This window comes from Onychostruthus taczanowskii, unplaced genomic scaffold, assembly GCF_017590055.1.
Source record: "Onychostruthus taczanowskii isolate IOZ18803 unplaced genomic scaffold, ASM1759005v1 scaffold230, whole genome shotgun sequence".
Taxonomy (NCBI): Eukaryota; Metazoa; Chordata; class Aves; order Passeriformes; family Passeridae; genus Onychostruthus; species Onychostruthus taczanowskii.
This window is the reverse complement of record NW_024499574.1, coordinates 17373-42063: the sequence shown is the minus strand read 5'-3', so window position 1 is coordinate 42063 and position 24691 is coordinate 17373. Positions and strand designations below refer to the sequence as shown.

At 39.1% G+C, this 24691-nt stretch overlaps 1 protein-coding gene across 7 annotated transcripts; it reads right to left on the bottom strand.

Annotated features, from left to right (window-relative positions):
• Positions 1-358: 358 nt before the first annotated feature.
• On the bottom strand, positions 359-23152 carry KEL (Kell metallo-endopeptidase (Kell blood group)). 7 transcript variants are annotated; one of them, XM_041405529.1, is made up of 20 exons: positions 22679-23151; positions 22430-22582; positions 21966-22066; positions 17203-17344; positions 15676-15879; positions 14965-15089; positions 13876-14022; positions 13585-13647; positions 12432-12620; positions 11897-12042; positions 10532-10655; positions 9930-10040; positions 8857-8955; positions 8217-8308; positions 7677-7805; positions 6711-6821; positions 4566-4633; positions 4165-4322; positions 3282-3374; positions 359-2045 (listed from the first exon to the last, which is right to left on the bottom strand). In XM_041405529.1, exons 3-20 carry the CDS (start codon positions 21966-21968, stop codon positions 1869-1871), a joined length of 2181 nt encoding a protein of 726 aa, XP_041261463.1. In that variant the 5' UTR covers positions 21969-22066; positions 22430-22582; positions 22679-23151; the 3' UTR covers positions 359-1868. The 7 variants fall into 7 exon arrangements, with proteins under 7 accessions (XP_041261463.1, XP_041261462.1, XP_041261461.1 ...); XM_041405528.1 differs by lacking the exon at positions 21966-22066 and having other exon boundaries at positions 22746-23151; XM_041405527.1 differs by lacking the exon at positions 21966-22066 and having other exon boundaries at positions 22679-23150.
• Positions 23153-24691: the final 1539 nt, after the last annotated feature.

Genomic DNA, 24691 nt, shown 5'->3' with positions numbered 1-24691 from the left:
AAAATAAAGCATATTCCAGGAAACTGTACCTACCCATACACTTAACAAGATAGGTACAAGAAAAGTTCTACTTCTCGAAATGCATATTGTCAGTACCTTTTGCTTTTTTTAAACACAATAACCACAAAAGCCAAGTAGACTCAGAACACTGAAATAATGTCTATATTATACACTTAGTGTTATGCAATGTTATTTGCTATTAGCATCTTAAAAAAACCTGTCTGGACATGCTGCTAGGAGAAAACAATTGAATGAGTGAAGGGAAGGAAGAGTATACACTGTTTAAATGGTAATGATAAGAACAAGCTTAATTTCATTATTTTTATGATGGTAAATAAATAAAATTATTTTGAAGTAGTTTTATTTTTGAAGTAGTTTTTTATTTTGTGAAGTCCAGCTAAGAGCATCAGACAAGTTGTGAACAGTACAAATACAGAAAAAAGATACAGGCCTGATGATAAAGCGTTTGCAGTCAAAGTAATTTTTTTTTTTTTTCAGAAGCAAACACTTTATTACTATTTTTGTTAATTAATGAAAAAAAATCTCTGAACAGTCCATTCTTGGGAAACATTTTGCTGTATTTGTCAGTACTTGAATAGGATTAACACAGTTATTTTTAAAATGCTTACATTGATATGGGATGTTTCCACTTGCCATCATCTATTCCACAAACAATCCGCAGGCAGCCAATATAATAAGTAAAATAAAAATGTTCCCATAAACAAGAACAGTTTGAAGAGTACGCAAAAGGTATAAGTATTTTGTATACTTATTAACATCAGTAAAGTTTAGAACATTGGTATAAATTTCCTAATTATGAGACCCTGAAATAGATGTAATTATTACATTGCTGTTAAGAATGTAGTTTAGGCACTTCTGCTACTCCAAATCATGTTGTTTCTTACTCTGTTTTTGCTCTAAAGCAAATTAATACCTAAAATTCAATTTCAAGTAGAAAGTAAAATCCTGCAACAGCTCCATGTGTCTGCTTGGATGGTAAATATTTACAAATGTAGGGAGAGGACCAGGTTCAGGAAGCAGAGAAGCTCTTGGAATTCTAGTTGTTCAACCATCAGAAACTTCTAGAAACCTTTTTGACTCTCCCATACTGCATCCTCTACCATATCCTCAACCCTAGACACTTAAAAAAAGAGGATCTTGTTGGAAAAGAAAGAGAATCTGTTCTCAGCTGTCCAATTACCCTCCCATTAAAGGGGGAGCTTTCCTCTTTCTCCTTATGTTTGAGTTTTGCTGATGAAACAAAAACAGAGCAGAAAAGGCCTCAGTAAACTTCATTATTAAGTCACCTTTCAGCCTACAAGCTGTCGCCACTGTCTTTCCTAGCATCTGTCTCCATTTATTAGCAAAATAAAAGGATTCTTCCCTCTCCTGTAAGTTACACGTGGTTTGCACAGTAACCCATAGCATTTCCCCAAGAGCTATTTTAAGATATGAAAAAGTCTTACAGCTCCTGTTTATTGACTTGCCCTTTCTACAGGACTGTGAGGCTGCTGGAGCAGACAGGTAAATGCACTAAACAGAGGGACTAATAATGTAACAGTCTTTCTGTTTACAACTCCTCACAAGCTGCTGCCTACTGGGAACTGGCCAGTCACCATGTTGCCCTGAGATTTGTCACACATCTGGGACAGAGCACTGAGAGCCTTGGAGGAGATTCCTTCCTTATGAGATCAGTTTAAGAATTTCCCTGCCATCAACTGCTGAGGAAAGGATAACAAGAAAAGGAAGGAAAAGGAGTGAATAAGAGCACCCTGTCACCCTAGAGGCCCTGAGAAATGGTCATATTTTCATGTGTCATGGCTTCCTCTCTCTGGGATCACATCTATCTTCCTCCTCTTCCATGCGCACTACCAGATGTGGCATTTCTTGTCTGGGTTCATTGGGGATCCACTGGGACACTGAAAGCTCTTGGAAAAGTCCTGGCTATTGCTGACGGGCCCAGAGACACGAAGTGGCAAGGGACTGTGTGGATCTGTGTTCAGGGAAGACTGGAGCTTCTCTGGATCCTGGTGTCCACACATTGCCTGAAGGGAAGCAAAACAGAAAAGTCAGTTTGGCTGAAAGTCCTCATGTGAACAAGACTTAGGCTCCTCATGCCTCTCTCTGCACATGTCAGAGGGCACTGGAGAAAACAAGGAAATGTGCATACGTGGCTGACAACAAGATTTTCTTTGGATTGTTTTCCCTTTCCTTAAACTTCTCTGTCCCCATTCCACTCTCTGATAAGTCACCTGCCCTTGTTCTATACTGCATAGTCCAGAACACAGAAAATTTAGGCCATCCTGGCTATGCTCATGCAGCCTTGGGCTCTATCTAAAAAAAGTGGTAAAGATGTCTCAGTGCCTAGATTCAGCTTCTTAAGTGAAATCAATGAGTGCTCATCAACAAAGGAGAGCACTTGCACAAAATCCCATTACTACTCTAGAGACTTGGGAAGGATTATATGACTTCACTGGTGTTAAACTGGCAATCCAAGTCTTCATTCTCATGATTTCAGTCCTTTTTTATCGACAAATGATGTAGCTGCCATTTAGCCTCTAAAATGCAAACCTTGCCACCAAGACCCCAATAAGCTGTTTTTTTTCACGCACCGCTCTGACTTAATAAACACACAAAACTTCTCCCTTTGCACAATTACAGTGACTTATAAGCATGTGATTTTTTGAGCACAGAAATCCCATCATCTATCATGAGGAACTTGGCAGCACAGCTATGCATATCTGCACAATTTACTGCAGCTACCCATAGAAACAGCAAATTATGGGTGCATGTATTTCTAGTTCTTTGTCTCTAAATAACATTTGAAACACTTTTTTTCACAATCAGTCAACAAGACATCCAGCTATGCACTATGATAGAGAAGTGAAGGAAGGAAGGGAGGGACAGATGCATGACTTTTACACTTAGATTTCACTTTCCCTGTGAAAGATTGCTCACAACAGCAAAAAAGTACTCAGAGCCTGGCAATGAAGCCTGCTTTCCCTGACACAATGGTCTGCTACAACTTAATTTTGGTGGATTTCAGTGCTTTGTAAAAGACATATTTGCAGACATGCCTTTTGTTAGCTTTGAGATCCATAACAGGTTAGGAGCTGTAAATATGTTTTTTAGCTTCTAAATAAGGTTCTGGATCTCACAGAATCATTGGTCATTCTCAGTTCTGTGAAGAGGGGGGAAAGTGATTGAATATTGAGAAAGACAAACTGTAAGGGTGTGGAAGAAATGGAGAGTGAAAAAGACACATGATTACAATTCATTACATGAGCAAAACTGAGGTAGAAAAGTTGATCATGTGATAGTCCAATCTTAGGTAAACCCTCTTCTTTGTGCTTTTTCAGCCAATTCTTATAGGCCTGTGGAGAGATAAAATGGATAATTATAAATCTTCCTTAGACCGTATCACAAGCTCATGTCTTCTGTCAATGAAATCTATCAATCTAATATATATTTAATAAATCGGCAAGTTTGTATCTCTCTCCTCATTCTGAGGCTCTCTGCTGCTGGCCATGCCCTTAATAAATCTAAAGTGGGAGAACACAACATAATTACTTTCCTTACCATTTCAGATGCTACTTCACAGATATTGATATACACATTGTCATAGGATGTGGTAATTATACTATGAAACAATGAAAATTATTTTTAAAAAATCACAAATATTTGACTACAAATTAAAGACTTTCTACTTCCCAATGTTCTTCCTGAAAGAATGTAACAAGTACTATTTTAGACCTAGGGATCTCACACCACCCTCAGCAGTTAAACTCCTGAAGTACTGCTGAAAACATTGTTATGGAGTCATTTTACCATCGCACAAAATTCCATTTCATGTCTCAGCTTATTTCCTCAAGTATAACATAAGCATATATACAATAGCATGCTTTTGTATGTATGATATAAACAGGGAAGTAAAGGTGGTGAAGGGGACAAGTTGTCTTACATGGACATATTGAGTCTATGAGCAAAGCTTTGTGAGGAACCTCTCTCTGGACTAACAGAGGACATGCTGGGCTCGTGCTCCACTGGCACAGGTGTGCAAGAAATCTGGAACTGGAGGGGGACATGGGAGAGAGAAGCAGCAGGGTAATCTTGTGTGTTATGTAGTGAGACTGTGAGGTTGCAGAAGTGGGTAAATCACAATACCTGGTAGGCGACGGCGAGCCCTCCAGTGTCAGCTGTATTCTCCAACAGTGTGAAAGTGCCATTGACATTAAAGCTGTAGCTTTCATATTGCTCAACCAAACAGTCTATAGAGCTTTGTAGTGCACTCCTGTTGCATGTAGGACAGCCCTCAGGCAACACTGTGGGGGAAAAAGTCCTAGAAGTAAAGCTATTTATGGCATTTACCTATATTCCTCATCCTAGTCACTGCTGGCACCTAGTAGCCAGCATGGACTGAAAAATGTTTTGCTTAAATTCATCTACCTTAATAATATATGTATATATTGATGTAAGGACTAGGATTTCAGATCCTCTAAGGGAGTACCAAGTACTCTTCTAGGGGCTCTAGAAGAGTAAATGGAGACACCACAGCCAGTACCCACCATAACCATAGAATGAGTGAAGAATTTCATGTGCCATGAAGACCCCAATGGCTCCAAAATTCACAGCGCTGAAAAATAAAGATGAAAAGAGTGCTTTTGGAAAGAAAAATAGGGCAAAGGAGCATTCTTTATACTGAGCACAACTATGTGCTCCACAGGAGCATTCTACTCTTGGACCACACAGAAACACTTTCTATGTATTGTCACTCAGGCATGTACAAGTGCAAATACATAGTCACTTAGACATGTAAAAGTGCAAATACAAGTGCAAATTAACCTAGCTATGCTTCAAATTGTACTATGGGCTTATTTTAAAGTATTTGTTGCTATTAAGCCATCATAACAATGAAGAGTCTATGAATGAGATTCTGCCTTTATTAGCTGTAATGACAGGTATTGTTGATGTCCGTATGTGTCTTTATTGAACCTCTACTGCCTGAACTGCTGCACAAACACCAACTACAATGGTAACTATACAAAAGCAGGATGTTTGGAGAAGTAATCTTGCAACTTTTGTCTAGTGAGAAAGGATGCATCAAATTGGCAAGGTAGATTAAAATCATGATGTTTTGACGGCAATACTCTGGTCTAGCATTGGCAACATGCAAGCAAGAGGCTGTCCTAGAAGCCTTCAGTACTTCTTTCCAAATGGAATTTCTATGGTTCTGTGCAATGAATTTACAAGTACTCTCACAAGGAAGATAACACTCAAAATACATTCCCGTTATATGAAATTATGGGCTCATTCTTTCTTCCCATGCACTGATTAACACTGCTGAAGCATGAAATTTTTGTACTAGATCATTATTCCATCACTGGGAACTCAGTAAGAGCTCTATAGCTACTAATTTGTAAATTTTACCCAGAGAAGCTGTGGATACCCCACCCTTGGAAGTGTTCAGGGCCAGGCTGGATGGAGCTCTGAGCAACCTGGTCTAGTGGAAAGTGTCCCTGCCCGTGGAAGGGGGGTGGAACTGGACAATCTTTAAAGGTTCCTTCTAACCCAAACCTTTTCATGATTTTATAACAATTGTACTGCTTTGCTGAGTTCTTATTTTAAAAATTATCCTCACAGTCACCTGAATTGGCTTTTGACAGTAAAGTTTAAACTCTGGAGCATCATCTGAGAAAATGCTATTGTACCAACTTACCAAAAGCTGATCAAGTTTTACTTATCAGTCTACTCAACTGAGGTGACAGTGAAAAAAATGTACTTTACTAACACTGATGCAAAAGGAACAAGAAGGCATAGACACATTTTCACAGAGAAAGAATATAGTGAAAGCCCATACCACTGGTAAAAAAATTTCTTTTCTACTATTCTTTTGAGATGTCCTTTTCTTCATACTATAATAAATTAATTAAATACTGCAAGCACTAGAAGATCATAATTGAGAAAATAATTCATTTTAACTGAAGCATGTTTCATTGAAACTTCATCCTCTTGCCACAATGTGAGCTTATTTTTCAGTACAATGGTATTAGGACAAGTATCTATCCACTATAGACAAAAAGGACATAGAATTATATGTTTACAGTCAACTGTTTGGAGTGCTTTTATTATCAGAAAAAAAATTGCTTAAGAGATCTGTTCCATACGATGAAAGAACAGAACCAGAGGAGTATGGTCTAGAGAAGGGTTGTTATTGCAGAAGACTCAGAGTTAAAAATCTATTTCCTTAGTAAAAAGGGTTTCTTAAAAAATATATATATATATAGAAGAACTGTGATACATTTGAAAAAGACTTCTGACAAGAAGTTGCTCTGTGAGGCTCCTATTTTCTCTGGGTTAGATTTCAGGAATCCTTGGAATTTAGAAAATGAGAGGCAAAGGTGGAATGTCTTCTTTGCAGTTAACCTACATGTGACTTCTGCCTCTTTGCTCTGGAGTAATATCTTTGTGTTAGTTCAGTTTCACCTAGATTCTGATTTTGCTTCAGCAGAGTCAAAGATCACTCTCTCTCAGAATGCATCAAGCAGTATCCATCTGACTTAAAAAAAGATGGGCTTCCCCCCTTTCCTGTGTCTTTCTGGGATGCAGTGAGAAAAATAAATTAAGGACAGACAGCCTGCTATGATTCCTCCTGGAAGCATGGTGCAGCCCAGGAACTACACTCAGCTTGCACCTCTGAAGCCCCTCCATACCTGGGAAACTCCATGTGGAAAAAAGGACTGCGGAACATTCCAGCCGGAAAGACCACCATGTGGTGGCTTATTGAATAGTATGAATGCACACTCCAGGGGTGCACATGCCAGCTAGAAGCAAAAAAAAAAAAAAAAAAAAAAAATTAATTAGAAAATGTACTAACTCCTTATCTCACACTTTGATCCTTTCCTTCACTGAGCTTGCAAAAATAGCTCAACTGTTCACACAGCACGAGTAAATTATGAAATTCACATTCTCTAGAATTACAGGTGTTTGAAATAAATCTTCAATTGTTTACAGATGGTCAGAACTAATAGCTTAGTTTTCATAGACATTCTCCCTCACAATTTCCCTGTCAAGTAAATTAGGATTAGTAACCTCCTGTGAAGTCATGCATAGAAGACTTTGCAGGAGGTGTAAGGCCCTAAGCCCGTCTGTCAATGCTGCCTCCCTTCTGAAGCATCCTATGTCCTGCCTTTGAGGTGACTCCACCAGCATTCCTGTCATCACAGTGCCTTGCTGTTGGCTTTTTTAAGAAGTCCAGGAGAAACAGCTATCCCTCTTAATTAAGGGTTCACGGCCAAAAAAAAGTAGTTTTTTTTCAGAGCTCTGTGCTCTCTTCACAATGGTGCGTACTTTGGTAACATGGCTCAGGCTCAATGAAGGACAGCCTGCCAGGTTCAAGGTTTCTTTAAAGCAGGATGCAGCGATGCAGACTTTCAGCAACATTCAGGACTGGTGAAACTACTTTCAGAGGTATTGAATCCAACTCTACGCACTGGCTCCCACCTGCTGTTCCTCCTCTTCCACAGTAAAAAAGAGATATAAACAGTTCTGAGTGACCTGCTCTAACTAATCCTGCTTTGAGCAGGAGGATTGGACTAGGTGATCTCCACAGGTCCCTTCCAACCTCAGCTCACAGGTACGTGATTTTGTTATATTTTTCAGATCACTCTCTGACTTACTTTTTCTGTGGGTTATGCTGAAGGAGCTTCAGGTAGGAATTTTCCCTCAGTACTTTCAAGCAAGCCACCACATTGAGGAAAAAAGTGTCTTCATTTATCTCCAGCTGAGGGAAGAGACAGGGGATGTGACTGTCATAGGGCATAAGTGAGGAATTAATTGAATAATTGAGAAGAAGAAAAAATGAGAAAAAGAAAAGTCCCATGGACCAAAAAGGGGTTAATAAAAAGAGAAACTAATGGGATACTTGTATTTTTTTCTCTCCCATTTCTAAAGACCTTCAATTTAAGATGTAACTGGAGTGTTATCTGAAGGCAAAACAGAATATACAAACAGGTAAAAAATTACTTTTATCAGGCCACCTCTAAATAGGAGACAGTATAGGCAACAATATAGAAGCAACAGATAAAAGTTCTGTGGTCCCATATGTACCCAAAAAATGAATGTAGGAAATGTGCTGCAGAGGGCATAGCCTCTTTTGTAAGCAGACAAGACAGCAGTTGATACAGGTAAACTGCCAATAATGAGGCAGGCATGTTTACATTATATAGCTCACATTCTGGTATTCCAGGTTCACTTTGTCAGTCTGGAGTATGTGAGCTGGATAACCAATCTCCACTTGTAGTTTGGATACCTAAAATAATAACAAACAAAAAAACAAACAAGCATACATAAAGAAACTTAATCAATAGGAGGCTTCACATTCTGCAAGTCCTTTTAAAGGCTATTTCTAACCAATGTAAGCATGATCTGTGAGTCAGCCCTTCAAAATGACAGCTACTCTGTTTCAAGAAGACATCTTGTCCTGCTGCTCTGCTGTCTCAACTCTGCGACCTGAGGTCTAATGTTGTTCTATTCTTTTTCTTTGTATTGTCTTCTGCCATTCAGCTTTTTAGCTCTTAACATTGCTAGATGTATAAAATTGAATTATATCTCAATAAAATTAATTCATTCATGGACAGACAACAACTGAGCCCCTCTATGCCTACCCATCAGTGTATGTACCCATGCATGCTGGCACAAATAAAACCACCTTCATTTTTAGTGTGAATATGATATCGATTTAAGACTGTGTGCCTGTAGCAGCAGGTAGGAATACATAAAGGTCTAGGTCTCTTCCACTCCTTCTCCAGAGGCTTCAGGGAAAGGAAGGCCTCAGTAATTTCTGCCTTCTGCACTTACCAAGGCTTTAGCGTTTTGGCGGGTCTGTTCATCCATCCACTCCACCTGATCCAGGCGGTCACAGAGGGCATCTTGGATCACAGAGAACATCTGCTCAGCCTGCCATGGAGAAAAGAAGGCATGGTCTCAACTGCACAAAAACATTGCTCACTCTTAGCTACTATCTTCCCATGTTCTAGCAATTCAACCACAGAATAACTGGGGGAAAATTCCATTTTGTGTGTGTGTGATAAAAGGTTTCATTTTCTACCGTGATTTAGCTTTAAGTTATGTGGCATCCAGTTTTTCCTCACAGGGCTCACCATTCTCTCCCACACACCTTTTCATTCAATATTGAATAATTTCCCCTCTTCTTGAGCAAAATGGAAATTCAGTATCCACAAGTATTTCTTGCTTGTGTCTCCCTTTCCAAAATTATGGCAATCTGAGTCAACCCATCTCAAAGTTATGCTTTATTCATTAAAATGTATGCTTCCCTACATGTAGTCTTGGTTTTGCTATTAGCTTTTCATGGTGCTATTTACTCTTGTCACCTGATAGACTTCAAACTCTGCTAAACCAGGCGCTACACTAACTTTCCTCAAAAAAATAAAAGGAACTCTGATCACCACAGGATGAAAAAACCAGTTTTTCCACACTGCATGCAGGTGGTTCTTTTTACCGTGGATCCACTCAGAATGTTTTCATATGATTGCTTAGTGTCTTTGCAATTGAAAATCTTGTTGAGATAAATCACATCGGTGATGAATACTGTTAACACTGTTATTCCAGGGAGTATACAGAGATTGCATGCATTTGTAGGGGTGTCATAGCTATTGGTGCCGCATATATGACTTTTCTAACAGTTGAGACAAAGATAATAGCTGGTATTTAGCATTGATTATTCTAAAATTACACCAATGTCTTGTTCTGACATATTCCCAAAAAAGGAGGGGAAGTGCATAAGCAGAGGAACAAAAGGCAGGAAACCTACAGATGATTTTGCTGCCTTGATGTGGTCTTAAGGTGGCATGTCAAAAAAAGAAAGAGGTGAAGCTGAACTCTGCTTAGGGGTTAAGATGATGAATACCTACAAATTTCTTGGTCTGCTCAGGAAAAATTTCTTGCACAATCATCTTCCCTAGGATTGGCTCAAAGAAAGAGCTGGTATCAGTCAAGCACTTCCTCCAGCGCTCATCTGGGATCTGTAGGAACAAAGGAGTAGAGACACATGAGAGTGAGGACAAAAACTAGGAAATCAGTAAAATGATATATAGATCTGTGGACTATCTAAATTGGCAGCAGTGAATAAGCAATGTAGTTCTATTTAAGCTACCACAGTAAACATTTCTAGTAAAACATTTATTTCCTTATGATTTACTCTACTTACTTTCCCTCAAGATGCAGATTTGTATATTAGCAGACAAAAAGCCATACAAGAAAAGTGACCATCTATATATTTTTCCCTGCTCCATGATATAGTACACTCAGCTCTCTAAACTTCTGAGGGTCATATCTACTAATATATTTCTTTTGAGAAAAAAGAAACGCTTAATGACTATGGGAGAGTAGTTTTTCTCCCCAGATCTAAGAAACTCCATTCATCTAAGGAGGTATCAAGATAACATTCAGAAGGCATGAGCTACAGTGTTCAGCTGTTGGGGAGGCTGAAGAAACTGATAAAAGGCTAACTCACCATTCTAGATCCCATTTTTCCATAAAGGATCTTATACAGCTCCAGGCGCGCACCTTGGAATTGACTGTCAAGGGCTGGGGAGAGATTCCCAACCAGACAAACAATCATATAAATGTGAAGGACCCTGTAGACAGAAAATTGAAGGCTGGTAACCGTAAACACAGAAGCAAGGTAAGTGTCAGAGGAGTAACTTGAGAAATCCTAGGAACCTGAACAATGACAACAAAGCACTCTAAACGGAATACAGCTGGGGCTGTCAAAGAGGGATGATTGACATGAGTTGAATACAGAAACTCCCCAAAACACTGTGGAGACTTAAGGGGTAACTCTCTGCTGGGACACAAGATTCTTTATGGGAAGCTGGAGAAGGATACTTTTTAGGACTGGGTGAAACATATAGAATATTATGAGAGGTCTGTGGGATTATGTAAGATTTATGATGGCATGTTTATGGGAAGGACCAAAGGCAGGGAAAGGGAAGAATCATAGTGGACTGGGAGAATATATGTGGGAAAATGGAGAGGAAAGCTGATAAGAGGGAATGTTTGAGTGTAAACTTGTGCTTGCCAGAGTGTCTGCCTGACTGAGCCCTGCACATGGTAACCAGGGTTTGTCCTCCTAACTTATTAAATGCTATTGTTAAGTAACATTCTACTCACTGTGTGTGAAGATGGAACTGAATGCTGGAGAGATGACAAGTCTGAGTTGACTACTCAGGGACTTTGGATCCAGCTAGCTTCTGAAGAGAGCAGCAGTCTGAGAACTCACTATTGGGAATACTAGTGGTTGGGAGCAACTACTGAAGAGACCTGATAGTATAGGTGTCCTTGTAACAGGAAGACACCAGAGTACCAGCAACCAAAGTAGGGCTGCAAGACTCAGGGGATCATATCTTCATGTGATATAGACAAGGGTAACACCAGGAGATCTTGGCCAGCTTCTTGAAAGACTAAATACCGAAAACCAGCTATTGGAGTGAGCCACATCATGCGTGTGCACACACATATTTCCCTAGTATAGACCAATCCAAATCAGCTGGAGCTGAGGAATAGAATCAGTCTGTGTTCTTGTTGGTATGAGTACTATGGGTGGATGGGTGCCAGTCAAGACACTGTGTTCTCTGTCTGTGTGACACACATAAATGTATTATTTTAGATGTGTGTTCATACATGGTGCATATGAACAAACCTATTGAGAATATATGCTAAGCCATAGCACTGGCCAAACCTGTGGATATAAAGCCATAGCAGCTTTGCTATTGTTAGGCTACTGGATTCAGCAGCCTCTAATCTATTAAATTTATGGTATTTGAAGAAAATATTTCTTGGGGCATGAACAACTGCAACCATAGATATTGACTCCTACCTTCCCTTGTGCCATTTCTCGATGAGCTGTGACATGTTGCTTAAGTAATCCATGTCATGCACTGCAATTGGCTGAGAGAGGTTTATTGGCACAGGATGGAAGACTGCCTTGAGACACGCCAGCCAGTCAATAGCAGGTGCCTTTTCCTGCAAGTAAAACAAAGCTTACATGCTGAACTATTAATCTAAACTGGCTCACAAGAAATAATAGGGAAACCAGGATAGTCTTCCGAATAATGTTAAGAGGTACTTTCCACAAGTTAAATTGATTTTATAATGTGCATCTTGAAGAGGAGAACTGACTTTTTAAAAGGGAATTAACACTGGGGAGGGGAGAGAGTTGTGGGCTTGAAAAAACTCTGTCAGTAAAAGACCATAAGTTACTTGGTTATTTAAAGCTCAACAGGCTCCAAGTGTAATTTGCAAGACAATGGCATTTAAACACAGCATCTCATATCTCTTTTGATCTGGATCTTCAGAATGAAGTCATGAATGCCACATGTAACTCTGTTGCTCAAGCTTTAAGGCACAGATACCTGTAGCTCCCTAATGGTAGTGTGAAAGAACAGCATCCCCCTCTGCTGTCTTTTCTGCAGTGGAGTGACAAATCGCTGGAGGTTAGAAATGAAGGACAAGGTCAGGGAAAAGGAGTCAGGGGAACCATCCTCTGACCTTCCAAGTAGGACCCCCAATTTCTTCAAATACGAAAGATACACACGGAGAACCTGCAAAACAGAGCATAGCTTCAATGGAAGATACATGACCAAAAATTAGTCACTCTATACCCCCCTCCATCCACCCATCTATCTTGACCATATAAACTTCAGTCTTTCAAAACTACTGCAGACACACCCCATCCCTAAAACTGCCTTCTTGCTGTAACATCCTTCTGTAATTATTCATGTGGAATATGCTTTGCCAAGTACAGCTCCTCTCTCAGTGAACAACACTGAATCCCCAAAAGATTATTTTCCTCACAGCCCACAATTACTTCAAATACTAGAATAATTTTAGAGATGTAGACCTGCCATCTCTGGAGTCAGAAGAGAGAAAATCAGTGATATAATGACACAGTATTTTAATGGAGAGAATATGTCAACTTCTTGTTTCTATTTTCATGAGGTTTCAGAGGAATGCTTGTGATAGCTCAGGAGTTTTTTGAGGATTTTTCTGAAAGGCTCAGATTGAGAAACTGACATAACTCAGTTTTTACGAAGTTCAGAAATTACAAAGTTCATTTTGTTACAATGTCCCAAGGTCAAAGAACTTGTTCCCCCAACATATATTCAAACACTTTAAAATAAGCTGAAAAATGCTAGCTATCCCTCCCTGCAATACACAAATTTTGTTATAAAGCCTTATTTTGGACAAAACCAATTTTTTAAAAAGCATTCGTTCAAGGCAAAAACTAAAAGGAAGCCCAGGTTCAGACTACTTAGCAAATAGAAATTAGAATTGTAATTATAACATTCTAAACTAGAAATTTTAGTCCTGGCAGCTAAAATGGGTTACATTTTACAATCTATCCTCTGGAAAAGTTGAGTTTCATAAAGAATTCTTTCTGGAGGCATTTTCAGAGGTCACTGACCGTAACCCATGGAAACAGACCACTCTGAATCAGGAGGCAATTCAAGGACATCCCTGCATCAAATAGCTATTTTTACCTTTCTTCAGCCTCTGATATGTTACCTCAAGATAATTTTTCTCTTTGAATTCACTCTCAAGTGGAATATCAAACTCAGGATGGTCAATCTGCAAAAAGGAGTAAAGGAAAAACTTTTTATTTTCAGAAATGTAAATGGGAGGATATTTTGGTAATTTCTGTATCATGGAATTTGAAATGCTACTAACTTGCTTTTACTTTTGGAAAATGTTTGCTCAGTTCTTCAGAGAAGGACACAGGCTTAACTTGAGCAAGTCTTGGTCTGACTTTTTACTCACAGTGCTTCCTTGAAAATGCTCTTTCTTTAGCACACTCACCTGAATAATATTGGTCTTGGGGTCAAAAGGAGTAGGTCCCACATGGACTCTAAAAAATGGAAAGGTGCTGTATCTGCTCATGAGAATCTGAAGAGTTTCATTAAAATCTTTTGTTTCCCCCACACCTGTGTTTTGCCATCCACCAACCTAGAGAAAGACAGAAATGCTGCAAGTGAGAAAAACTGGTTGAATCTGTACTTTCTTTTTTTTTTTTTTTTTTTTCTTTTACACCTATAAGTTCAGTCATTGTGGTAACTGAGAAGCAGCAGAGTAAAAAAGCACCAGGGGAAACTTGTGAAGTGTTCTACATACCCTACTGGCTTTAAAATGTCCTGACACTTTCCCTTAAGCAAAGCAATGAACTGCAAAATGACACATGGAAAATGAATTGTAATTAGCAACAGAGTAAGGTGTGCAGGAAAAAGTGCTGGATAAGCAGGAGACAGGAAATAGGTCTCATTTTTCTAAAGTTATCTGGGAGGACAAACAGGGATCAGTGATTACTGGTCCCACCTCTCTTACAAGCAGATTCACAGGTGGGCCTGTAGTCACTGTTCCTTTTGCTGGAAGGTTCTGCACCCTCTTTTGACACAGTGCATAAATGCTCTTTGCTGGAAGGAAGATGTCCAGCCCTCCCTGGCACAAAGAGGAGTCTCCCAGAATGGAAAGAGAAGGATTTTCTCCTTTAAACAAGCTCTCCTGGAAGCCTTGACTACTGAATGATCATCTAGTTTTAGACACAAAAATTTCATTCATTTGCAAGTTGCTCCCCAATCTGTGAGTCAGATCCTACAGAACCAAACTTCTGAGATTAAACATAATGCCTCTTGTAGGCTTGATTTTCCCCCATCCTTAAGTAATATATAAGGTTATGAGGAGAGATTCAGGTACCTGATGTCAGAAAATCAGTTCTTGAAGCAGCATTTAAAGATAGAAGATTTACCACTTGGAAGATGTGCTGTGAACCATGACTAGGGTCAGATTCTACGAAAGTTACATCATGTAGAACTATATGACCACACCTGCCCACTTTCCTTTTCCCTGCAAGAATTCTCTTCCTAAGGGAGAGGAAACAGCACAAATATTTACCTCATTTAGGAGGTCCTTCAATGGCCGAGCTCCTTGGGATTCTATTCGTTCAGTATCCATGCAGGAACGATAAAATTGTATTGCTTTCTCCTTGGCTGAGCCTCTTATCCCAGACTGTGGACTTTCTGAAGAAAAAAGTAGATTTAAAATTTTAAAAAGCAATTAAAAAAGAAGTTGGGACTGCATTAGAGCAGAGAACAGTTTTAAGAAAATACTGTACTTTGATCCAGAGCATTTCAACAAATACATCCACTTTTCCCACAGTGACCCAAAGCAAGAGACCTCCTAGCACCATGATTCTTCCTGAGGCCAAATATGTGAGGTTTTTTGCATGGAAACAGGAGCATAACAGGAAGTTGGTGCATATCTAGACTTCAGTCCCCCATGGAGACAGCACATATCACCAGAGTGCATATTCAGACTAGCACAGCAACAATGGCCTACTTTGACAAGGTAACAGGAAATGGTTTGAGTTGCTGTCAGAATTTAAAGTGTGACTTTCATCTGTCACACTTGGCAAGAGGAACTAAAATGTTTAAAATGCAGCTAATGTAACATGCCATGCTCAAAAAATAAATCTGTACCTGTAATGATAGAAGAACGAAGAGAGGGGACTCAGTCCCTGTTAGGAATGATTGTGCTCAGTCACTACTACTGTCAGATCTGACCGAGGCAGATGCCGAAGGTAACACACCAATCATCTGACCCTACCTAAAAGCCTTTTCAGGATCAACAGGTTTTCTTCCAACAACACATCAAATACGTTTAGTGATTCTTCTCGGGTTCTGCTTGACTGTTTGCCTTCCCATCTGCCACAGGCATATTTGTAGAAGTTCTCACAGGGGTTAACAGTGTCATTCCTAGAATTCAGAAGTGTTTCCAACAGAGCAGGATCTGACTCAGCATCACAGGGTCCTGAAGAGGAAATATATGAGAGAGAACTAACAGTGAAGAGTGAGAACAACTCCAAACACAAATCTTTTAGGGGACATTTACCCCAAAAGACTTATTTTGGTATAAACTCCTTTGCATGCAGTGTTGAATTCTTTGTAAGGTATTGCTGAATGTTGAGGAAGATATTCCTTTCATATCCCAGGAAGATTGTCCTCTGTTTGTACTATCTAGGCAGCCAGAGGTTGGATTATTCTGCCTTCTCAATGCCTTTCCTCCCAATCAGCCAAATTTGGCCACATGATAAACAAGAAACTACTGATGGTGTCAATACATGATGCAAGAGAAGGACATAGCACAGAGAAAGGAATAAGATTAAAACATGGGTTTTTTCAAGTTTGGGAAACATTTTTTCAGCATGATATATGTGAAAAGAGGATAAGGATATTTCTAGAAAATCTTGCTTTGATCTATAATTTTCTTTTTCTAAACTGCTTCAAATTGCTGGGTATGCATTGTCATTTTAGTTCAGTATCTTATATCAACATCAGATCAGATCAATTATTTACTGAAATAATCCACCTGTAAATCAAGGTAAGACTTCTCATACTATGGTTTCAAAGTTGACATGGGAGAAGGCAGAGTGGAAATGGACTAAATCGAACATTTTCCTTGGTTTCTGCAGTCTCTAACATATAACAAGAGCTAAAGAAAAAAGCTAGGTAAAGATTCAGCAGTGCTTATTTTGGAGCAGGGAATGTCTGTATCCATCAATATAAATGCACCTACTGTTTTGAGCTTTCTATATGCAGAGATATTCACATGAACCATTCTGCAGATAGTTCTTTAGCAATTTGGAAGGTGAATTAATGTTTCTGGACTGTAGTCACAGCTTCTCTATTAGCAAGAAACTCTGACTTTTGCTTTTACTCTTTGACTGCACTGATCTGTGCTAGAAAACCAGGACTAGACTTAAGTCCGAGATAGAAAGGCAAAAGAGGAGCTCCAAGTCTCAGATTCAGTTCAGTTTCTTGACTACAGAGAGAGCAGAACACATTAATGAGGTGCAATACAATATAATGCTGTTCTCCCTCAAAACTGGGCTCAAGCATATTAAATAGCAGGCAGAGGAGGACAGATGGGGATGATCTCTCCCCACTGTGACTCAAGGAAGAAGTAGAAAAATGTACCTTTTTGACAAAAGGTGCTATGATTCCTGGAAATTCTGAAAGTCTGGTTCTTAATACTGATGTTGAGCTTAAAACACAGTGGAGGCAGGCAAGAGAGAAAAGGATCTTAAAAATGGTGTGTATGAGGAAGAATGGAAAAGGATATCTCATATTATACCTAGAGCACAAGTCATCACGAGGTAGGTGATAAGCAGTGTAAAGCCAAGGAGAGTACTGAGAAGAACCGCACACAGAAGTAGGCTTTTCCCCTGAAGGCATCGTTCTTTCTTTGCACCTGTTCCCAGCTCCTGGTCACAGGTCTGAAGAGACAGAAAAAAATCAAGAAAGAAAAATCCATATTAAGATTAGCACTAATAACATACTCCATCTCCCACCTAATCTACTAGAAAATCATTCACAGGACTAGTGCCAAAACACCAATAGTCATCCAAGTCATCTACATGACTGTACTCCCATGGGCTTTCTCACTTTCTTCATTCACTTGTTTTTTTCAAGCTATAACTGTTGCACAGTGTTATGAATTACTCACTGAAAATCCAGCTTGCTATGAGGAGACTTGTCCCTCCATGGTTCATTCTAGTTTATGGAATCACCTTGCATATACTTCCTGAAGATACCAAAGCCTTTTTGAGTCTATAAAGCTAATAATAGGATGGCTAGGACTGGTGGTTCTTTATTCTGACAGGGTCTGGCAATCTGAGCACTAATTTCAGATCTCTCCTCAAGAAATAAAGTACTACGTCCAAAGCCCTCTAGTCCAATTCAAGTGAGAGAAAAGATTTGTTCTATTCTACAAACTGGAGTAAGCTGTAAATCGCTGAGAAGATCTTACATAGAGATAGACAGGTTTTATGTCACTTAAATTTAGTTTTCTTCATAATCTAGGTCTGTGGTTTTTGTCTGTGGAACAGGCTAGGGACCTAAGGAGTACACCTTCTGTTTTAGATATCTGTTTTAGGATGAGCTGAAGCATTCTCCAGAGCTATTTGTCCTTTTCTCTGTTGGCTGCAAAGGAAGCTAGAGGACCATCATAAGATACACCCCTAACATCTACCTGGATATAGTTAGATGATATGACATTTTCTCTCCTTCTGCATACTTTGATGTACATAAGTTTGGAGAATAGCAGTTTATGAAAGAACAGACACCGGAATGCATGCTGGCAATATATAAAGAAAGGGAAAGAACTGAAAAAAAATGAAAAGTGAAATGACTGGAGTATACAGGGAGAAAAGGGAAGCAGAAGTGGGGGGGAAAGCCAGAAGATAATGGAAAACTTCAGCTGTAGCAAACAAGGAGAAAATCTCACAGCTGTGAAAGCTGATGGAAGTGCTACTGGGAGAGTCCTACATGTCACTGTCAGGGCCTGGCCTGTACTGTCCCCACAGACTCAAGTTTAGCTCCCTGTTCTATCCTGATTCTTTGAAAAAAAGAAATCTGTTTGAGAAACCTTGTCAGGCCTTGGAACTCTCTAAGGCAAGAAGCAGCCTTAGTGCCCGTGCCCACTTCTTCACTTGGCCATCTGCAGCTCTCCTGTGCAGTCTCCATCTGAGCTCTGCTGCAATGGCAGCCATGCCTTTGTCTGGACAGGCATCCCATTGATCTGGATCCTGATCATCACCTACAGACTTGATTCTGCAGGTTTGCCTTTGGACCTGCCTCCTTACAAGGGACTTGCCTGGCAATCTACACTCTTGGTTGACCCTGGGCACTGTCACCAGGCCCACCTTACACCTCTCATGCCCATACTGAGGGGTGCAGCCCTTGCTTTTGAAGTCATTGCTTCAAAAAAGTCTTCAAAAAAAGTCTTGCCTGCCTTGTCATGACTCTCAGGTTTCAGATTGTCACCTCTCTTCTGCCTTTGCTGCTCCCTCACATGCAGCAGCTAAACTGCATTTGTCACCACTCTTGGTATCTATGGTCTTTGCCACAAAACCAGGAAACATGGATCTTGACAAAAATCAGAAGAAATGGAGCAAAATCTTACAGGAGTTAAGTATGTCACAGTATATGCCCCTTCACCTAAGGGAACATTAAGGAAATGAATGAGTCTGCTGTCAATCATCTGGACTAATATACTATTTACAACTTATGCACAAAAACATTAATAGAAGGGAAAACAAAAATAAGCAATAGAAAAACAGACCTCATAATTTTAAAATCTTTCAAACGTGAATTGTATTCAATCTTGAATAAAAGCCTCTCAAAGGCTTACTCAACTCCTGGAAATTACTAACAAGAGTTGAGTGCCTAATGCTTTTCTCCTTTAAAATCCTATTCTCCTGACTTCTTCAGGAAGGATACAGAATATCCAAATGGAGAGCAAGTACATACAAGTGGCATTAGAAGTTGCTAGATACAGAACATGATCATACTGGCAAAGTACAGTGTACAAACTACAAAGGAGGAAATCCAAATTCCTTTCATAAGTCCCTATACCAAAACACTTGTTTTACTCCTGGAGTAAGAGAGTAAGTGTCACAAGAGTACAGCAGGGAACTGAGTGAAAGAAAACTAACTTAGCTGGTAAAGGAAATAGGAAAACTATTCTTTCGCATGCAAGCCTTCATGTCTCACCATTTAGGAAAGAGTGAGTGATTTACATTCACAATTCTCCTGACTTCTCTGCTGCAATAAACTTCTTGTTTTTAGTATAGAAAATCTAGCTATTCCTACCATGAAACAGTAACAATTTTGCAATTATTTGGTTTCATGTTATCAGAAGACATTTTTTTCTCTCTTTTGAGTCATAAATGGCATGACGGTGGAGATACTAACAAGAAACTGGTATTTCAAGACTGTCTGTTGAATTTTTGGTTAACAATTGGCCTTTTTCAGGCCTATGCATTATGTTTATTTTGAAATGCAAAATGCATCAAATATCATATTTTTAAAAATCTCCAAGAGAAACAGCACTGACCCCCTCAAATCCCCACTGTGAAACAACTAGAGAAGTACCTGGCTGAGAGAAGCATGCCCAAAATAATAGTATAGCACAAAACAAACGACAGGGGAGTGGAAATTGGTTGTGGACCTCTACATAGAGACTGGATTATGGTCTGTGTTATGTGAACCATAAGCATAAAAATCGTTCTTGAAACACTTCACCTTCCATAATAAATGCCTTTCTAATCTTGCCTCTGTAACTGGGGTGGGATGTGAGAGAAATTGTGGACTGACATAAACAGATTAAAAAAGAGGAGGGCAGTCATATTTAGTTCTCCTTTATGTCTTTTTCATGACAACAGCTTAAACAAATCTACATAGACAAACATCTGCTTTTTCAGTACTCTTACAGAGATCCTGACCAGAGCAAAATCCCTGTCAGATTCTTGATCTAGAATGAATTTTCCTTTTATGCCACAATGGATTAAGTGGTTCACAGGCACTAAAATGCAGACCCCTTCCTAAGCCAGTGATTCTTGGCCAAGGCAGAGGTGTGGATTTAACTAGATGAACCCAGAGGTGGCACACCAACACTTCCAGGGCACAGGATACAGGAACATTACATAGCTTACAGGAAGCAGCAGCGCTTTATTGTGGCATGTTTTGAGACCTGGTTTCTTCATCTAGCATGCTCCATATAAATATACAAGTAAATGCTTTGAACAAGCCAGTGGAAAAGGACAAAAAGGCTTCAACATCTGACAGAGTTTTCCCTTATAGGCCTCACTTATGGGTGAGAAGAATAATCAGTATTAGTGAAAAGATGAGTGCAATTTCCAGTACAGTTTTAGTTCTTTCATGTTTTTAAGCATGTGCAAATGCTCAAATTTAAATGGGTTCACTATAGCTAAGTGAGAACAAATGGCTGTAAAATCATTAAAAGATTAATTGTAATAGCTGTAAATTATAAAAATTTATGACTTTATATTAATGTACTATGTGTATCATCTGACTCAAATGCAAGCATGACTTGGGATAGTGTGACAAATATTGTTATCACTAAAGCAAGATCTGTTTGATACAACTAAATCAGCCAAAGCATTTGATTTTCCTTGAGCATCTCCTTCTTTCTGTTTGTGAGCTATTCCTGAATTCTGAAGGGAGGTTGAAGTTACTCTGCCTAATTCTTTCTCACCTTGCATTTTCACAGTGTTTAGTGCTGTTACAGAAAAAGAAACATCTAGCTTTCATGAAAATTTTAGAAAAAGAGATCAAAGAAAGAGAGAACTGAAGTTATTTTTCATAACTATTTACCAGATAATGTAGCAGTATTGTTTTTCAGCCAGTAGATTATTCATGAATTACTGACTTTGGCTGTTACCCAAATCATGTTTATCACATTACTCACATGGATGGCATATTTTCAGACTAATACCCCAATATCACAAAAAACTTCACTTTCTTAAATTTATCTTTTGTCAGCAAATTATTTAAGCACATAAATGGAACCCATTAAATGCCATTTGAGAAATATTTTAGCCTGTGTTTGAAATAGAGTACCTGCTCACTCACATGAAATATGAAACAGAAAGGTTACTGAATTGTGTTCTGGAGTACTAAAATTGTAAAGCAAAACCATGGCCAACAACTAAAATTATGATTACAGTCTGATCTTCATCACACAGAAATTTGGGAATGGATATACAAAACAAACATTTCTGCAAATTCTTCAACTATGAAAATGCAGACAAGATAAATATAAGTGACAGTTTGCATTACAGCCACAGTCACACTGGACAGATCTCAATGTAAGAACACACGCACATTTCAGTGTTTGCATTATTTTGTAACATAGAACACTTCACTTATCTCTGTTGCCCTTGAATGTTTTGTACTTTTTTAGCAACCTTGAGCTAACAGTTCAGTTCAGTGCAATTTGTCTGTAAATATGCAATTAAGACTTTGCTAGCTATTTATATAAGACATCAAAGCAGAAAAAGGACACCACACTACACGGGAAGCAATTAGGCTCACCATGTCATTCTCACATTCCAAAAACTATGCCTTGTTTATCCACAACTATTTGTAGGAGGGAAACTGCACATTTCTTGTAAGTATTTTCTTATAATACCTTGCTGAAAAAAATGGAGAAAGAATAAAATATGCCATTCTTATTTTTATTATTAGTGTTATTATCATTATTACTACTACTAATAGTTTTACTATTACTATTATTACTTGTTGGTCAGTGCTTCAAACAGTTCTCAGAACAGCCATTAGGGTGACTAACAGGAAGGGCAAGAACCCCTAAATCATCACACCATATCCCAAATCATTAATTCTGAGACCCGGACAAGACCTTTCTGGATACAAACTGTCAAAAACTCAATTACCTCAGTCCCCCAAGACAATAAGCAGTGTAGCTATGAAAGGGAAGGAAAAGCAAGGTGTGCAACGAAGGTCCCTCAGCAGATTACAAGACAGACCCATTTCCTTACCTGTGGAACAGTGCTCATGCTTGTCACCGAGCAGGCTTTGCTCCTGCAGCTACCACAGTTGTGAACTGTGTTTACTTGGTTGCTATCAGTCTTCTGTGCCCACACACTCTGCTGAGTTCAGAGGCAATCTCTTCTTCCCAGCTTGGCTGTTTGCTGTAGGGAGGAGAAGTGAGAGGAAAAGCTCAGAGACAAACACACTTAGAGAAAATGGGAGGGAGGGAAATGGTGTTTCTGCAACTCTCCACCCACCTTCTTAACACCTCTTCTTCTCATAAAAGGATATTTTTTTTTTCCTTTCTGTGTCCCTGTGACCCACCTAGCTTTCTGTCTCTTGGAGCTCCACTGAAATCTTTTTGAACAGAAGTATGTGATTCTCTATCTCACTCAGCCTCTTCTCAGCTATTCGCTGTTTCTTTTCTCTCCAGCAGCCTCACTATCCTGACCACCCAACAAGCCTGTTTTGGTCTGATATTCTCCCTGCCACTAGCCTGTTTCAACCTGCTGCTGCCTTGGGGCCCGCAGGCTTCTGCCTATTGCTAGATAGTGTGGGCTAGGGATCCTAGTGCTCCTCCTCCCACGAGAAAAAGCCAAGGTGCTGACTTGCTTCTTGCTCTCGCTCTCTCATCTGCGCCCTAGTGTCCGTTCAAGAGGCGAACACATCTGACTTCTTCTCTTTCCCATTAAGAGGCATAGAAAAAAACCCCATTAATTGCTTATTTTATTTACAGTTGTTCATTGCTTCTTGGAAGATGGCCAGCTTGTGTGTCTTTGCTTATTTAAAGAGGAATATTGGGAAGATTTGGGAGGGAGATTTATCTGCTTTGAGGACTGAGAACCCAGATTACTTCTTTGAGACATTAAAAACAGTAGGAGAGTGAGACATTGGGATTTGACACCTTCTCAATTGGCAGCTGTGAGCAGAGAGAGGTAGTGGGGACCAGCTTGGTGTCAGCTTCCAAAGTGCTTGCAACCAGAATACCAGGATGGGACTGTTTGCCTCCCAAGCCTGCAAGTCTCTGAGGAGAATATATCTTGGTTCACTAGTCTGAAGATAATTTGATATCTGTTCAGTTGTTCAGAGCTCCTATCAACCTGATTTTTCCCTATTTCTGTAGTGCTTGCATAATTTAATACTTTACTATCACAATAGATTTCTTATATGGCTGAAACCAGTTACTTACTCCCAGTTCTTTTTAGCATTCAGGTTACTGATAGCTATATATTTCTATATTTACCAAACAGCTCTAAATACAGTAAGAAAGTCCTTGAATACTGACAAAAAGGTCCCTACCGACCTTTCTTTCCTTGCAGTGTGTCACTTCACCTTAACATCAGAATCCATTTTGCAAATACTTCTCGCATAAATTGATTGAGATTTGACTTAATGAAAGCAACAAAAAAGTCTTTTGTTAGCCACAATTGAGATCTCACAGTGAAGAGATCTTTGTAAACTATCTGGACAAATTTGTTCATGACAATATTCAGTTTATTTATCTGTCTTAACTGTATCTGAACTCGACCACCTTCATAATTACAGCATCTAACAGCTGCTAAGCTTTATGTAATGATGTAAATTTTACTTCTCTTTTCTCTATGAACACTATCTAAGTTTTAAAATTTACCTGGGCAAGGAATTTATTGCCTTTTTTGATTATAAAATGGTTATGATGATTTTGAACACAGTGCAATTAAAATTAAAGCAAGTAATAAAACTTTGGCTGAAGTATTCACTTTTAAAATGACACTTGAGAAGACAAAAAAAGCCTTTGGTCAATATGCTGGGAGGATATGATTGGCATTAATGTGGTTTCCTTCACCAGTATCTATTAAACAGGTATTCTCATTTCCTCTTGATTAAATGAAATTTTACTACATTCTTTGGCAAAACAGTACATTGGTATTGCCACAACACATGGATTGTCCCACACACGCTACCTAGAAATGCTTTGAATGTGTATGTATGGATAATTTTTACCAGACTTGTAAACTAATCAGGACACATCCTGAAAAGTAGATGGATCACAACTTCATTCCAAGATTGAATGGGATGTTTCAGGAAAGGAAACCTGTGAAACCCTCTCTTTCTCAATGAAGTGCACGGCTCTTTGAATTAGTACATGTTTCAAATGTGTTTAGTGCTGTGATGCTGAGAAAGCTGCCTTGCAAGATCTAGTGTGGTGGTGGTATTTCTTCTCCTAAGGCATTATGCACCATAGTAGCATTATATGTGGGATCTGATCAACATTATTGTTGGATTCTCAG